The sequence below is a fragment of the Meleagris gallopavo genome, chromosome 26 (assembly GCF_905368555.1).
Source record: "Meleagris gallopavo chromosome 26, MGAL_WU_HG_1.1, whole genome shotgun sequence".
Taxonomy (NCBI): domain Eukaryota; kingdom Metazoa; phylum Chordata; class Aves; order Galliformes; family Phasianidae; genus Meleagris; species Meleagris gallopavo.
Window position 1 is genome coordinate 4,734,640 of NC_139429.1, and position 17,514 is coordinate 4,752,153.

Sequence of the window (17,514 nt, forward strand, 5' to 3'; positions counted from 1 at the left end):
TTTAATGAAGCAAAAGAAGACGTAAACATTTGGCAGTTCGGTTTCTACCTGCACCTGAAACTGCCACCAAACGGCATTAAAATGCTCCATGAGGGATTTCAGACCTGTGGTAAATCACTTCTTGATTTTCCTCCTTAAAACTTTCACATCCACGATTAAAGTCCTTTATTTCCTCTTCTGATCAGGACGCACTTGGCATCCGCTGCAGCTTCTTTTAGACAGACTTTCCTGATGAAGAACACGTCTGAAAAAGGTGCAACCTGAGAGCTGGGCTGTACCTCCTGCAGCCTGGTGCAGGCGTCAGGCCAATTAAATGGACATTTTTTGGCAGGCTTATTGAGAACGCAATGCTTTGTCCTTCTTCACAGGGTACCTCTGATTTTTAAGCAAAATCTAAGTTCTCCTTTGTATCAAACTGTAAATAACCAATTCCAGATTCTGTTTCATGTGGAGAATTCTACGAGACTGAAGAGGAATCTTAACATGCGCGTGGATCTTTGTGATGTTTTATTCAATTGCCCCAAGGATTAGGTCTGTATTTAGAAACCTATTTACTCTCAGTTGCACTTTTAAGTAGGGCATTTTTAAAAAGGAAGGCAAAAAAAGGGGGTTGGACAGCCAGAGCTGCTCGATAACGCTCACGCAGAAAGCACTGGGGCCTTATTTTTTCCTTGTACGCTGTTTAATTTGGCAAGATGTGCAAACTGAGGAGAGCTCTGGCATGGCTGAGCTTTTGGCTGCAGCTTCAGACAAGCCAAACTCATTTCAGAGACTGAGCATAAGTGGAAAAAGCAACAGGAGCTTAACACAGCATTGTTAAATATTCCTATTCAAAATCTTGCTAAAACCAAAAATTCATACGGGCCTTCAGGGAAGTATTTTCATCTCAGAAAATAACTTATCTGCTCTATTTTGGACAATGTGTTTTCTTGCCACACCTCACTCACATCTGGGATCTTTCCACAATGCTACTCTACACTCCAGACTTCGTGCTCTGCCTGCTTCAGGAGAGACTTTTTTTCACCCTATCTCCTCATTAATTAGTTTCTGCAGACGTTCAGCGTGTGCTCTGGGTGCAGCACACACAGGTGCCCCAGTACCTGCCATGCACACAGGGAGCACAGCACTGCAATGGGCACTGGCTGCATTCTTCAAAAATCACAAAGAAGTTCATTAAAGCTCTTTGCCTATAATAGGACGGGGTCAAAACTCGAGGGGAAAAAATGCAACGTGTGTTACTTTTGCTGTAGCAAAAGAACATGGTGTACGAGGTCATGGCTGTTTGTAGGCACTCTACTGGTACAGGAGGCAAAAAGAGAGCTGGGGAATCTCGCACAAAAGAGGGCAGCAACCTCAGAGGGCTGAGCTCCACAGCCTGCAAAGGAGGAATCACATCTGGGAAGCAGCAAATTTGCATTAGGACCTTTGGAGGGGAGCGGGACAGGAAGGAAGAAAGGGAACGTGAAAAAAAAAAAACCAAACAAGCAAGAACTGATTTTCCAAATTCAGGGCTGGCAGACTTCCAGAGCTACTGCCACACCAATGCCTGCCCTCGATTTGCCTGCATGTAGGCTGGGAGCTGCGAATTCGTGGTGCGCCGGTGCGTCAGCCCACTGGCACCCTGACACGTGAAGTGCAAAAGAGAAGGGAAGGAGGGTTTACGCTCAGTAACCCCGTGTAGTGCAGTGCAGCAGAAGCACAAGCCTTCCTGCCGGCCATGACCATGCTGTTATTGGAGTTCTGGCAATGAACAGTGCAGAGAAAGGAGAAAGTGCATCAGAAAATTTACAGTTAAGCTCTCATTTTCAAACAGAAAAAGAGTTAACAATGTTCGTGCTTTTAAGTCACTCATGCATTGCTGCTGTTAACTCCATTCCATCAGAGAACAGGAATGGCAGGGGTTTTGCTACCGCTTTCACATGCATACACATACAGGACTCCTTTTCCCCCCAGTCCTCTAGGATACACTCCAAAAAATGAAACGACTCAAAATTCCTTTCCCAGATTGAAGTATTGTGCTGGTTCCATACTAGCCTTACGTTTCATTTTCTTTGCTATCAATCTTTCTGGGTTTGGTTGTTGGACTTTTTGTTGTTGTTGCTGATTATTTTTTTCTTCCCCCAATTCATTTGAAATAGTTTTTGGAGAAAATCCATTTGGCTTTAGTTCATGCCCATGCATTTCTAGTCATTCACATACATGCTCACTCCGATTGGACATTGGTAAGAACAAATGGCCAACGTACATAAACACCTGGTATACCCATACACACTCCAGCAACACAAGCTTGGAAAGAAATCCCAGAGTCTTCGCAGGAAAAGAACCCAAGAGGGCAAAGGCAGTGAAGTTTAGTACAAAACAGGTTAGATTTTTAAGGCAGAAAAGTTTGCCAGAGCTAACTTGCTTCGGGTTGCTTGTCATTTCAGTTGTCAGTCTTATACAGAAGCAGTCCTCCCTCGTAGAGGTTGTAACACTCAGAGCCCTTCCTCGAACAAAAAGCATTATTTGTATGGCTATGACAAATAAGAGATGAAAGCCACCAGGATTTGTGCTTAAGAACCAGGTGGTCACTCTGGTGGGGAGCACCCTGCTCTGACAGCCCCTGCCCCACGCTGGGTCTGTGCTCACTGCATAGTGATGGCCAAAAGCTGATGGCAAAACCCACTGCACAGCCCCAAGGGCAGAAGAGTCAATGAAGTAACATTTATTGAGTGCTTACGTACATCAGCCACCATTAATTTCTATTGTTGTGGAAAAGAGTCCCACCTACATGAAAAGTGGCAAATGGTTAATCTGTGTTTTCCTGCAATTTTATTCGTATTTTATCATCAATTACCAAGAACTACCAAGTTCTTTTTTTAAGCTGTTACTTAATTAAACCATATTCATTGTCTTTTTCAATGCCTCCAAAAGCCTTGAAGGCTTTTCCCCAAGGGTAATGATGGGGTGATTAACGTTTTGCCTTCATCTGACTTTCATGGGCCTTAGGGTAGCACGTGATGAGATGTCACTTGGGACTCCTATTACCTTGCTATGACTTCCACGGCTGTAGCTACAAACTCATGATGTTGAATCCCAACATTAAACACAACTGGGAGATCAGCAACGTACAGAAAACAGAAGTAAGCCTGAATGCTTTTGATTTTTATATAAGGTGGAAAAATGCATCCATGTAGGCAAGCTATTTGGAACAAAAACTGCTTTTCCCTCAATTTGATATGGAGCATCACTACGATCACTACTTAAACTCAGCTCTACTCAATCCTCCATCCACACAACAGTGCCCAAGATGTGCCTTGTTGGGAGGAGGCAAGAAGATAAAGTTGTTCAGCACCACAGACTTTTGGCTTCCACCATTTCACGTCAGCAACAGGAACAGTCGATTTACGAACGTTAAGAAAACAGCAAACACAAATATGGTTCAGTCAATTAAAATCGTCAGAGGTTTTGATTCTTCAGCTGAAAAGCGAGTTTGTGCCAAAAAACTGTATGCTCAACTTTCAGTCTGAAGTGACTGTTTAGGCTTACTTTGAAAATGTAGGAAGCTAAGGAAGCTGTCAAGCTGTTAGCTAGACTTCCCTGAGCAGATGAGAAGGGTTAGTTTGCTAGACTGCTATGCTGATAAGAAAGTGTTGCTATTTGTTTGTAAAATCTCCTTCTGCAGTGTAATAACGAAAACTTCCCTCCTGATCTCTGAGGTGAGGGGCTCAGCTGCCGAGCACCCGCAGAACACCAAGCACGGTGCTCGGCTTGGGTGCAGCTCCTGGAGGCCGTTTCTTATGGACTTGAAATAGAAGAAAAACGCTGAAAATTTCACGCGTGGCTTAAAAAAATAATTTCAGTTCCTATTTTCTCAAGCCAGGTTTCATTTTAAAGTTCAAAACGATGACCTCAGTAATCAAGAGTACTGAAAAAAGGTCACTTGCTCCCTCTGTGCTCCTCTTCCACGTGTGTCATTTCTACTGCGTTTGGGAGCCAGTGCTGGCCCGGAACCGGGACAACTGGTTATGAAACTCACAACTGAAATGACAAGACTAGACAGACTTTCAAGCCTTAAAAACGATGTGATATTTATGAGATCAGTTCACTCGAAATGTGGTTTTCCCTTGAAGACTGCATTTTCCTTTTCTTTTTTTTTTTTTCCTTCCCCTTCCCAGGCTTGTCTTGCCACTCAGCAGTGCTGAGAAATAAGATAAACAGGAATGTGATACCAACCGTGAACTGCTGGTTCTGTCGTCGCCGTTGTGTCTACACACGGGAACAGAGGATTGGAGGAAGGGAAGAAACAGGAGGAACAGCATGCAAAAAAAGGGAAAATGGAAAAAATGGAACAGATAATATATGAGCAAGCTTTCAAAGAACATTGCGTGACAAGCAATAATAAAATGAAAGGCAAAAAGCATTTGAAGTGAGTTGCACTGTTTAGAAGACATGCCTCGAGTTCAAAAGCTATGAGCCTGAGGAAAACAGTAAATTTGTCTTATTTTTTTTTTTCCAGGACCTTGCCAGAACAATTACTGGTGGTTGCAAAGTCAGGGGAACATGAGATGGGGAGAACACCAACACCAACTCTTCTGTTGGTAAGTACCAAAACAGAAGCTCAGGAGCAGCACACAGAGTTAAAACTTGGAATGCAGATTATATGCATTCAAACGTTGCCTGCCCCAAAATCCCCCCTCCAGCCTCCAAGTCTGGGCACCCACCACCTGGTCGGGGCAGGGAATGTTTCAGTTTCTTCTCCTCCTCCACCCGATGCAGGGCACTTCCAAGCATCCTAAAACCCCTGAGTCCAGGCCATATTTACAGCTGGCAAACAAAAAGAATCTCATAGCACACTACACGGGTACATGGCCTTTTTGCATTGGCTACACTGATCAGATGCAGCATCCTTTCAGTGCAAAGCATGCTGTCCCGGAATGGGCGAGTGCAGGTAGATAGCATCCACTCCTGCACTGTGAAACACATCCTGATGTCTGGAGTTGACTTTTACTGGGTCACAACCTGCAATGATCATTTTTACTGTGGTTAACAGATTATTATGCTATAATATATTTAAGCTTTTTGGTGTCTGTTAGTCTGAAGCTTACTTTACTCCACTGACACTGCAAGTCATGGGAAATGTCTTGGAAGTGCTACCTTGCCAACTGGGTTTCATCCCTTCATAGGTGTTTGAAATGTGCAATTTTAGAGACTGACCCAAATTCAGAGGTTTTTCTAGAGAACTCCATCCTGACAGTGCCCTTATTTCAGATACCACTGGGTCTAAATCACATTTCAGTCACGTTATCTGGAGTCCTGGCTTACTTAGTTACCTTGTAGCTCAATTTTCATCTAGTCCTACAAATTCTCCTCTTCTTTGATGGAACGTACACAGACAGACCTGATGGCTGCTTGCTTTAAAGGGATGATTCTTCAGAACTTTGCAAATACCTACCAAGCCAACAGTAAAACCCAGATGTGGTCATCCACAGCAAAGATGGGGCTTCACAGGACTCCACTTGGTTTGATGCAGGCAACGTTTAAATGAATAAAATCACGTAGAGAAGCACTCTACCACTTGTGTTTCTGTGAACTAGCCTGGAAGTTCAGTTTTGCACCAACAGTGGACAATTCACATCGGCATTTCCCCTAATTAACATGCTGTCTGGAGAACCCTGGGAAGGGCAGCCTTCCTGCACATTCAGAAGCAGCAGTGGAAAAATGAGGACTCATTCCTTTTTTAATTTAGCTGAGGACAGCCCTAGTCTGGTTTTCTGAAGCACCAATGAGGACAAGAATCATACAAGGTATACACAATGCTCATAGATACAAGGTCTACATGCTTTAATTATCAAAGCAAAACAAATAAACCCTGCACAATTTAACAAACTACACCAAGATTTGCATAACAGATTATCAAGCTGTCATTAGCCTGTTTCCACTGCCAACATAGACTGTTCTCATCTTGGCAATCAAATCTAACACACACTTAAATATGCTAGCACTTGTTCTCCTGCTGGGAACTCTGGTGGAGGCTGCAAGGGAAGCCTTCCAAAGCACAGATGAGAACAAGAGTGGGATTCTTCCTTGTTTTCGAGTTGCAATCCCCAAATAATGCCTCATTTTAACCAAGCAAATGGTGAAGGGGAAAATGGTGGTGAAGGTGAAGGGGGAAGTTGCGTTTAGAAAGGATTATAAAACTGAGTATTAATTCCTGAGATAGCATCTTGGCATCTATAAATAGTCTCAATTTACTGTCTTCCTGAAACAAAAAGGTTACGTCAGTTTTTACACTTAATAGAAAATCTGCTGAAAGCAAACTTGTGTTCACGTGCTGGAAGAGATATTAGTCAAGAAAGAGTGCAAGGTGGACAGTGCATCTCGCTTCCCCATCTGGGGACAGAGACCAACAGGTTACAAAAAATAAAGTTCTCAAGCAGTTGTAAGTGCGAACAAATATCCAAGTCAAACAAGATGTTGGCTGCAGCTGGAATGACAAAGTTATGATTAGCAAATGGTTTGGATGATTGCAATAGGGAACACAGACCAGATAAAGTTTAGCATGAGTTGTCTGAAGTCCATTTCAATCCCAGAGTCTTCTTTAAGAAGGACTGCACATACACAGTGCTCCAAAGGAATAATCTCACGTTAAAACAAAGCAAATACCCCCCAACACACACACACCACTACAGGGGTTGCATTGCAAAGGAGAGAAAAATTGTCATTGTTGCTTTGGTATGAAATTAATGAATACACACAAATCTGTGCGTGCGCCAAGCTCCACCGCTGCTCTGCCTTATGTGAGAAGGAACATTCCAGACCCTGCAGTGCTGCTTCTAAGACAGCCCTGAATTTTAAGACAGATAGGCTAACCTGAGACCAACTTTGTCAAATTCAAGTTATGTGCCATTTGCTGTTACTCCATTTTCAAGAATAGCCATCTTTATGTGCCAGACCAGACATACAGACCTCTGCAGATCAGACTTCTGCCCCACACCGTGGATAAAAAACCATCTCCCCTCTCCTCCTCCGACATGGAGTGACAACAACGGATGCGGTGCGATTCTGACTTTGCTGAGGTTTAGCAAAGCCAGCCCCGAGTGACAGGTGTGAACTGCACAAAGGTGATGCTTATCATTTCAAATGAGCTGGTGCTGCACGAGGGCTGCTTTAGAAGACGTGGCAAAGCAAAGCGGAGAGGATGAAGAAAAGCAGAGAGACAAAGAGGCTCCATCCATTTAGGCACTTTTCACCTTAAGGTAAAGATGGACAAGGCTTCCTTTCCTGATTTCTACCAGGAAGACTCAACAAAATTTGCTATATGAGGAGTAAAAACATCGGAACGGTCCTTTAAAGTCTGCCTGTACAGAAATTCATTAGAGGACTGATTCATAATTAGACAGGGAACCCAAGAAAGGAACTGTGGGCCTCCGCAAAGCTCTGCGTTTCTCTTCTTAACGACCTCTTTTTAGTATTGGCACTAAGAACAGATTCCACCACGACCAGACCCTGAGTGAATGAAGACAGTAACATACATTGTGCTGTGATACGGATGGCGTCATCTGCCAAATAAGAACACTCAAGCATAGCCCAACTTTTAGGCACTCACCACTTTGTTAAGGGCTGTGCAGCCGCACACACACACATAGAGATGCACACGTTCATAAAATCACTGCATGAAGGCATCTGGGCAACATTTAGTTGAGTTATGAGCTCCACTGTTATGCCTTCTCATTTTTTCAAATGGATTCTCTCCAACTTACAACTGTTCACTGAGTGTGACAGACTGGGCCCTTTCAACCAGCCCATAATTAGTCCACAGCCTCCAACACAATGAGGGAAATTAAAATCCTGGTAGCAAAATTGAATTCACAATACTTGAAGGCTTATTTGCTTTCTTCTGTGCAAACCATAGTGCTACAGCCTCACACTGGAGCTTAAAAGCACGCTGCTATTGCAAAGAGCATCCCAGCAGCACCTACCCAAAATAATGGCAGAATGCATCTTTCATACAGAACTCTCATTAAAAAACTTCAAGAGGCATTAATAATTACAGGGACCCACTCAGTGCAGTGCTTTTTAAATTGATTCCTTAACCAAATGCAGTCTGAGCACCCACTTGCAGAGCGCTCATCCTCTATGCTGTTTCACACTGAGTGTCCAGGACAAGCACGGATTTTTCCACGTTCCCGTTTTCACAGCAGTATCACAAGATTCCTGCTTCGTTTCAGAGCTTTAAGGCAAGTAAAAACAAACCAACCTATGCAAACCTTCTGAATGATATCCAACCCCTGTTAAATGCTAACAGCCACACTGTAGTTCAGTTACACGGTGGGATGGTGAGGGGCAAAAGGAGCCCCAGATCATCCCCCATGTGCAAACCCACTGCGATCCTTCCCATCTCCAGCACTCCTCTGAAGGATGGATGAAAACCTACTTTGTGTTACGATCCTATATGAAGAGTCTCTGTAAAGCAATTTCAGCTCGTGCTGAAAGCATTTGTGCACGGGCATGTTGCAATGCACCCCAGAGACAGTTTGATTTGCAGACCAGATGTTTCACAAAAATAATCACAATCTGTATGGAAGCTGTGTGTGACAAGAACAAAAATACTCCTAAATTAGTGCTGCAGCTCAGACTACGCCTTTGCACGCCTTCCACCAAGACCTACAAGGGTTTGGTTCTTATTTCCATCCCTCAATGCAGCGTAAGGGAAAACCACACCCAGACACCACTGTGGGGGAAGGCCAGCACCGGTTCTTTGGGAACTGCAAGTGCCTGTGTGCAGATTGCTGCTGCAGCCACACAGAGGCTGTGCAAACACCTCCACCAAGAACCAAGACAAGCAACCATACCTGATGAGGTACCAAGCCTGAGAAGTGCGTGGGTACTTCGGGAATCCCCACGTTGCCTCTTCACCTTCCCCCACTGCAAGGTAATTGGTGCAAAGAGTGACTTCTTGCATCCTTCCCACCCACCCTCTTTTCGGATTGCTGTTGGAATAAATCCTACCCAGCAGCAGTTTTTCCACGCAGCCAACGATAACCAGAAAGAACAAAAAAAACAACTTCTGCTGAGGATTAAATCGGCCTGTTCCACATTTTAGGGAGGTTTTGTGCATGTGACCGCATGGTGTGAAAACGCATCGTGTCGTTTCCCTCTTAATATTTTGAGATATCTACATATTATTATTTCTTAGGTCACTGAAATGGGACAAAACCACCTGTTTTGCATGGACCATACAGAGCTGGCATCTCCGCAGTTCTTGCCCAGCAGGGACAAAGCAACCTCTGCCCCCATTCACAGCCATGGGGCAATGCACGGCCCCTCAGGGAGAAGGGGGAACTCAGCCAGCACCTTCCTGTTCATTCTAAGGGATTTTGCTTTAACACAGTGTTTTACACTGCACTATGGACAGGTAATAATTGTGAAACCTGCCAGCTTGGCACTGTTGCAAGGTGGACAGCCGGGGTTTTGCAGCATCAGCAGCACCCAGTGCAAGGCTTGAAACAGCGGTGCCGTGCGTGTGTTGCACCCCCAGGTCTCCAGTGAAACAGTTGCCAAGACACCTGCAAGATCTACGTGCAGACAAAGTGTGGTAAAAGCAAATTTGTATGTACAGGTAATTCTGTAGATCCTGGGCTATGGAGGTGCGTGTGCTAAGCAAGTCCAGAAGGCAGCAAAACAATGCTGGAAATAGCAAGCTGAAGCATCCATTCTACGTACTGCCCAAAGATGAGGGCTTTGCTATTATTAAGAACCTTTATCTCCCAGGAAACAACAGCTGTCCAATACCAGCATTTCAAGTAACGATGTAGGGGTAATTCAAATTATGCAGTTTGCTCTGCAGTATCATATTGTACATCTTAATGAACAAAGCCACAAGGACAATTTGAACTGATAAAAAAAAAGGGCCTGCCAGCGATAACAGCTGAAACACCAAAGGATGGTCAGAATATCAATGCAGTTGGAGGATATACTAAAAAGATCAAACTGTCACACAAGAAATCTTTTCAAGCACCTACACTGAAGCAAAGCAACAGTGGCAGAGGAAAAGCTTTAAAGGTCGTGCTGTTTTGGAAACTTCACCACTGTTCTGCTTTCCTTTCTCCTGGAAAAAAGAAGTATGTTAGCTTTGCAAAGTTTAGCTGTGATCTTCCCCCCAAACCTCCATGCTGTAAAACCACTTTATCAGCTCAGCATGCCTTTGCAGGTCAAGTCTACAGCAGTGCTGAGATGGGATTTTGATTTGTCCAGCAGGAGCAGCTGCTAAATGGACCCCGTGCTCTACACAGGGACCTCAGGGGGCTGGGGAGGGATTCTGGGCACAGCAGGGAGCTGAACTGAACCCCAGGGCTGGGGAATAACGACCACATTACACCACATACCTACACTCTGCAATACCTGTCCTCTCCTGTTTGCTGTATCTGCTGCTCCGGCTCGTATTTGCTGAGCAGTGTCTATCATCACTCAAAGATAAACTCTTTGAGGCAGAATTGCATTTCCCTGTCATGTCTGAACACAGCTCGACTAGAAATACTGTATGTAAGCAAGTACAAAAGATGCCTGTCGTTGGAAGCTGCTCAAAATGAGTAACTTACCATGCATGCGGAGTAGCAAATGCAGCCCTTTGAGATTGTTCTGTTAGATAGCTTCAGCAGGGAAAAATGAACCCAGAACAGGTTATCTCCAATAACTCAAAAAGAATAACTCCATGAAAACGTTCTATGGGCAGCTCGCCTACAAACACGAGCTTTGGATGCAGAAAGGCCTCTCTTCTTCCACCCCCTGCCTCCCTCTTTTCTGTTTTGATTAGACCAAAAAACTCTTTGTACTCTGTGGTTTCAGGGGACACAGGCTAGGCCAGAAATATACCAGAAATAAGGGGAAAATGGTGAAAAAGAACAGATTGGAAATCTTCCTCGCCCTAAGGAAATGCTTGCAGCTTGGCTGGAAGACTGCTTGCACCTACTGCCTGCAGGTGGAAACCAGACACACTCCTTCCTGCTAACAAAGCCACTGTGCCACAGCAGACGAATCTTTCGACATTTTGGTGACGATGGGAATTAAGTTATCAGTTGTCTCTTGAGGCTTTAAAAAGTGTTTCAACACTGCTATGCTATGTAATTCTAAAGATTATGTTAATTTGACCTGATTTATTATTATTTTTTTTCCCCCCCAAAATCACTGTTCAAGTGCAAAAAGTTCATTTCCATGGTTTCCTACTACCTGGTTCTGGACTCATGAAGAGGCAGAAGTCTATCCAGGATCACCTACTTTCCTGGGGTGCACACATAGACATGCCACTTGGTTAACACACATACAGAAAACATACATATGCACGTTTATGCACAAAGAAGTGAGGCCAAACCTTAGCTCTTCTTTGTGAGAAAAGCAACCCACGTGGGCAGAACACGTGAAGATCCACGTCAGGAAGGTTCTATGTCAGAAATAATATAGAAATCTCATCAGTTTCTTCAAGAAACGTGTAGATGTGGTACTAAGGGATATGGCTTGTGGGAAATACTGGTGGTAGGTGGATGGTTGGGCTGGATGCTCTTGGGGGTCCTTTCCAAGTTTGGTGATTCTATGATTCTTGTTAGGAAGAACTGTTGGTATCAGTGAGCTATATTGCACTTTCATTACATTTCTAGCATTCTCAGCATAGAATCGTAGAATCTTTTGAGTTGGAAGGGACTTAAAAGGTCATCTACTCCAACTCTGCTGCAAAGGACAGGGACATGGACAGTATGTACAGTCACTAGTACAGAAATGCATCAAAGAGGCAATGGAAACCTGTCTGGCTTTTGTAAGTGGGAGGACAGCAAACTCTTACATTCTCTACCATTGAAAATAAGGATGTGAGCAAAGCATAGGGCAGTCGTGTTCCTGACACCACAGCATTTCCACAATTCTGCTTGTGAAGGAAACAAAGCACTGGCAGCCAATGAGCCCTAGCACACACCGCAGCACTGCTCCATTGAGTCACACTTCCTTACAGCAGAACAACCTCATAAGGGGTAGTGCTGAGTGGGTTTGGGGAAATTGTTCTGATGGAAAGTTACTCAGGAGGAACAGCTGGGAAATGTCATATCCGAAGGCCCTCCCTTCCTGAAAGACCATGGTTAACATGGAGCCAATTCTTTTTGGGAACCAGAACCCACGCTGCTAAGCTCGACAGGGTCAGAGAGGCTTCAGCCTCCACGGAGGCACGTGTCCAGGTTGTCTGATGGCTGGGAGATGTGAGGCGGTGACAACTCACCCCATAGCACAGGGAGCATCGTGCTGGCAGCTCCTCAAGGGCTGAGAAAATCCCGCGATCCTCACATGTCTGAAGAAGGACCGCGAGCTCAGTTTATGTTAGGAGGGCTAAGGTTTGAATGCTGGATGAGAAACATTAGATGGGGAAGGAGGCTAGAGAAGAAAGAGGGAGAATTATTCAAAGAGAAAATGGAATTTCCTCACATTTTAAGGCAGTGATTACAGCAGAAGAGCGAGCAGCAACACTGCTGTTTATTATTAACAACCACTGCTACAGAGTTTGAAATTGCAGGTGAGGTTGGCATGCACTGTTACAGTCCTCAGGTGATCCCTGAAATGACAGGCTGATTGTAATTCAGTTCCAGGGAAAAGGACAATGGTTAATGTTAGCAGGCACTGACATAAACATAATGGGGTCAATCAAGCATCAGGACAGATTCTTCCTTTTAGCCTTCTATAATTCACAAATTACTGCAAAACAAAAGAAAACTGAACGCGTGTTGGTTTGCACTGAGACACACTGGACCAAGTTTTCTCTGCAAAGGGCTTTTAGGGAGACTTTGAAATAGTAAAGTTTGAAGCCTATTCTGAAACGAAAATCGGTTAAGAGATTAAAAACAGAGAACTGAAATAAAGTGACTACAACATAAAATGGGAAAGCGTCCTCAAGCATCCGAACCTTGGGTGCTGGAGTTTGGGATTATTAATAACCACCTGGAAAGAGGAAGACAGAAAATGGCAAAGTCCAGACAACACAATGATATATGAAAGACAGCGCACAGAAAGTGCGTATTAAGGCACATTGGAAGACTTGCTTGTCCATGCTAGTGGAGCCTGATTTGGTTGTAAAAACCTCAGGAAGGAAAAAAAAAAAAAGCCACAAGATGCCCTGAACAGCACTGTTAGAGTCAAAGTCATCAAAGCAGATAAATGCAAAGGTATTTACAAAGGGGAGGGTTTACAGCAACAATTAAAGTTATGCCATTCGCTACTCAACGGCCCATTCTCACCTTCTGCTTGTCACTTCTACCTCAAGAAACAAATAAATAAAAAAGCAAAAGCAAAAGCAGCAGTTGAAATAGAAAGCATCAGGGAAAACAAAAATGGAGATGCAAATCAATACAGCAAAATAAGAAAGGGCTTTGGTTATGGGTGGAGAGAGTCAGGTTTAGTGAGGAAGTATGACAGATGTGTGTAAAATAGAGGGGTTTGGTGATCAGCTGGTTGGTTTTGTTCATCTTTTCTTACCAGACAGGCAAAAAAGTCAACGTTCTTAAAGCCAGCTCCTCAAAAAGGCTCCGACAGAGACTTTTTGACTCAATAAAAAATGCCTGGTGGGATTCATTTTTGGGGGGAGAGCGAGGAACGCAGCTTAATACAGAAATAGACGAAACACCGATGCATGACAGAAAGCATCTCCAGTCACATTAGGTGAATTAAATCACTCAAGACCATACTTTACGCTTCCACGTAATTAAGTGCTCAGAAATTGGTACTGATGGGGTTGAGGGTAAAACGATTCCAAGTACAAACCTAGTTCTAAGGCTGTTTACATCCTGCATTTGGAAGTACCCAGTATGAGCCACCAGTAACTGAATCAAAAGCTCTTTCTGACATGGCGATTTCCATGCTTCAGAAACTCCTGCAGTAGAGATGCCCCAACTTCTTGAACTGCCAGATTAGGACTCACACAGTGGGTGCATTTGAGAAAAAAAATAAAATAAAATGAAAATCAAGTGATTGGTTTGTTGTTTTTCCCCAGGCTTCAAGCTCTGCTTACATACATAAAAGACAATAAACATTCAGGACATTTCCAATGGTTATGAAGGTACCATACCTGTGATGGTGGTAGGGATGGTGGTGGTAGTGGTGGTGGTTGTTGTGGGAGGAGGGATAGTTGTGGGGGGATCTGGATAAAATATAAAAAGGAAAATAATAAAAAAGCAAATTAAGAAAAAACAAGCAGAACACAACAGCGATCAATAATGATCAGAGAAAAAACAAGGACGCTAAGAAGCAGCGTGGCTCTTGGGTGCCCTTCCTCCTCTAAAACCAGGTGGGGAACTTCCAACTGGCTTTAAAGACCAAGGGCCAGGTCCTCAGCAGCTGGACGTCACCCCTAGCTCGATCCCCATCGAGGGAGCTACGTGTGGACAGTCCAGATGGAGAACCTGGCCCAGAAACTCTCCCCCTCTTCGCCTCTTACAACGCTCAACAAAATAAAAGGAAACAAATAAAACCCAGCATAAATTAGTCAATGAGAGAGAGAGAAAAATGGAATGGGAAAGCTGTAAGAAAAATAAACTGCACACTTTCCACAACAAAAAAGAACAGTTTACATGTACAAAGAAAGACACAGTGGTGCTTTGTTGTTTGTCTACATATACATCTGAAATCCAGGTGGGAGGTTTGTGTGAGGGGCCCTGCTGTGCTTAACAGACTAAATATCAACAGCACACGAATATATCTCACTTTTTTTTCCAGGGCTGTTAACTTCACTATTCTTCCTCTATGAATACACGTCAGCAGGATGTTAAAAACTACTTCAAAGATAGTAATAAATACAAAGAAATGAAAACATCATTACTGAATATCCATTTCACCGAGATCTTTTCATAAAAATGTCAGTATTTCTCTGACAATTTTATTTTAACACTCTTGTTTTGGCTCGTAGCGCACTGTTAATGAGAAACACAGATACGGAGATGCTTCTCTTTGTAACTAATAACCACTTCTCACAGACACTTGACCTGCTCAGAATCAAATGCTGCCGCTCTTCCCAGTATTTATCTTACGTACGTGGGCACATCCTCATCAAAACTATTGGGCAGGAGGAGGAAGATATGAGAAGATGTGAAAGAAAAAAATATGTATCAATGCCCAGATGATCAAACTGAATGTGCTAAGTAGTTGGGAAGACTTTGAACTACGGATTCATTCTGCAATAATAGAGCATGAAACATTTCATAGGCTTTTGATTTTAGGTTTTCTCTATAGCACGTCAGCTTTCCATCACTAACACATCTGCTACTCTTTTATCTCCAAGAAAGCTCTCAGATTCCCTAATTAATACATCTGAACTTTAATTATGTGCTGCACCTTTATTGTATTCTGCACAACTTCCTGAAAGTTAAGAGACATTACCTTGGAGTTCGCTCCACTGTGGAGACAGCTAAAAGAAATTGGTCATATATGCTGAGAACCATTTTGTCCTGCTCCTGTATTCCAAGTAACCCAGTCCCTCTGCTTATGGAGAACCTTCTCACTCTTCTGCCCAAGGCCCAAGATGCTCTCATGTCTCCATAGGATTGAGGGAAGAATGACCCTGCCCTTCCAGCAAGCCAGCAGCGGTGGGTGAACCCAGCTCATCTCCCAACCTGCACTGGGGACGATGCTGTGCAGCAGGCTCTCCCTCAATAACTGCAAAAAATGACTGTGTGCTAATTGTGCCAGAAGCTTCTAGAAAATGCAGCTACCCATAGGGAGGAAAAGCGTGAAAGGAATGTGTGTCCATGCAATTAAGATATCCTTACACCACGTGTGCAACAGAGGAAGGTGTGCAAAGCAGGGATCAGCAGCAGCTCTTTTGCAAGCCCTGGCTGCTGGCAATCATTTGCACTTAATACCATTGAAATGTAGGTGTGTTCGTTTGGTGTGGAGACTAAATCAGCCCTACCTGTCCTGGAGTGCATCCCTCACAAAGGGGATGGGAGCTGGGGGCTGAGTCCCAGGGGGCAAGCAGTGAGCACATCTTCCTGCTGGCTTTCACACTGCTCCTACAGAGGCATACAGACTCCATAGCCTATATATTATTCACTGTCTTCCAGGGGTGCCACATGCAGCAAAGTCTGGAGAAATGCATGCTTTCCACTGACACGTGGAGGGAGACCAGCAGCTCCTCTCCAGGCTCACCACAGCAATACTGGATTCCTTCAGGTTTCCTTAAGGTTCTGTTCTAGGGGGATTCAGATGATGATCACAGCCCAATCACTTCCATTTACAACAGCAGCTCTGGATTTCTCCCATCTAAACTCAGGGCTGAAGGAGTTCTTTATGTTATCCGGAGTGCTGAGTCGTAGCGGGGCACAGCCAAACATGCAGCAGCAGGATGTGGTGGGATGAGAAACAATTACTTGGCTGTGAGTTCCTGACAAACCATGAGAAGCCTTCCTACGTGCTACAGCATCTGATGGATAGCTGAACTCTGCAGTCCACAAGTTAATGCCCCCTGGGAATGGCACCATCTTTACTGTTATTGGGAACTTAACTCTCAGAGAGGGGAAGCACTGCACACTGGAGTCTTTCAGAGCTACAGACACCAGAAAACTACCTGCATGCTGGAGTACAGGAGTTCAATTTCAGCACAGACCTATTAGGTTTGACAGAGGCTTCATTCTCTGGGCAAGTTTCTAAAACTGGGCCTAAAACTGGTCCCATGCCAGTGGTGATGTTGGGTTCCCCACTAACTATTGGCATCAGAGAGAATACAAGAGAATTTGGGCTGCAGAGCTTCCAGAAGCTGTTGCACAGAATGAACTTCAAACCAAAGCATATTACTGCCCCATCCGAGTATCAGGCAATACCCACCACAAGCTCAGCTCCATCATTCAGTAAGCACTCTAAGCTAAGGTTCACATATGCAGCCCGGGGGAATTCTTTGTAATTAAAGTAGGGGATCACTCTTCAAGTGCCTTCTGAATCTCCATTATATGCAACACCTCGTGACAGGAGTACAACAAGGTTTAGAGCAATGGCAAAATAACGTAGAGGAACTGAGGAATTAAAGTAGGTACTTAATAGCACTTTAAAGAGAGGCTGAGACATGTTTTAGTGTCTGCTCAGCAGCCACGGATAGGCTTAGGACATCTCATTCCTCCCGTTTATTTACTGGTTTGCAATTACTGGGGGATGCTGGCTGACTCTTCAGTCATTTAACTCGCTAATAAAAGACTGGGGGAAAAAACCAACCCTGAAGACACTGAAAAAAGGTATTACAAAAAGGAAAAAGGAATCATCAGAGAAGTCCTGCCAGGCTAGAGGACTTCCCAGTTCTCCCCGTGCCTCTGTTCCAGCTTTGTTTCAGGCTTCATCTGACAGCACGTGCCTTGGTGAGCCCCCAACAACAGCTCCAGGGAAAGGAAGCGAATGGCTCTGCACCTGATGCACAACACCGAGAGTCACAGAAGCAAAAGAAAGGCTTTTCCAGCCCCTAGCCCACCCCGGTATCTGGTAGGTGTGTTTGGGAGCTATCTGTAAAATCCTTCCAGGAAGCAA

At 44.2% G+C, this 17,514-nt stretch overlaps 1 protein-coding gene across 6 annotated transcripts in view; it reads right to left on the minus strand.

Moving 5' to 3' along the window:
• Positions 1–17,514, minus strand: part of CADM1 (cell adhesion molecule 1) — a 158,015-nt gene that overhangs the window by 13,300 nt on the left and 127,201 nt on the right. For 4 of the 6 annotated variants that reach the window (XM_085209095.1, XM_085209096.1, XM_085209097.1 and 1 more), the window contains exons 8-9: positions 14,078–14,149; positions 4,216–4,248 (exon numbers count right to left, since the gene is read on the minus strand). The exons of 1 other annotated variant lie outside the window; for it this stretch is intronic. In XM_085209095.1, coding sequence (XP_085065221.1) covers positions 4,216–4,248; positions 14,078–14,149 — 105 coding nt within the window. The remainder of the gene's footprint in view (positions 1–4,215; positions 4,249–14,077; positions 14,150–17,514) is intronic. One more of the 6 variants, XM_085209100.1, reaches the window with a different exon arrangement.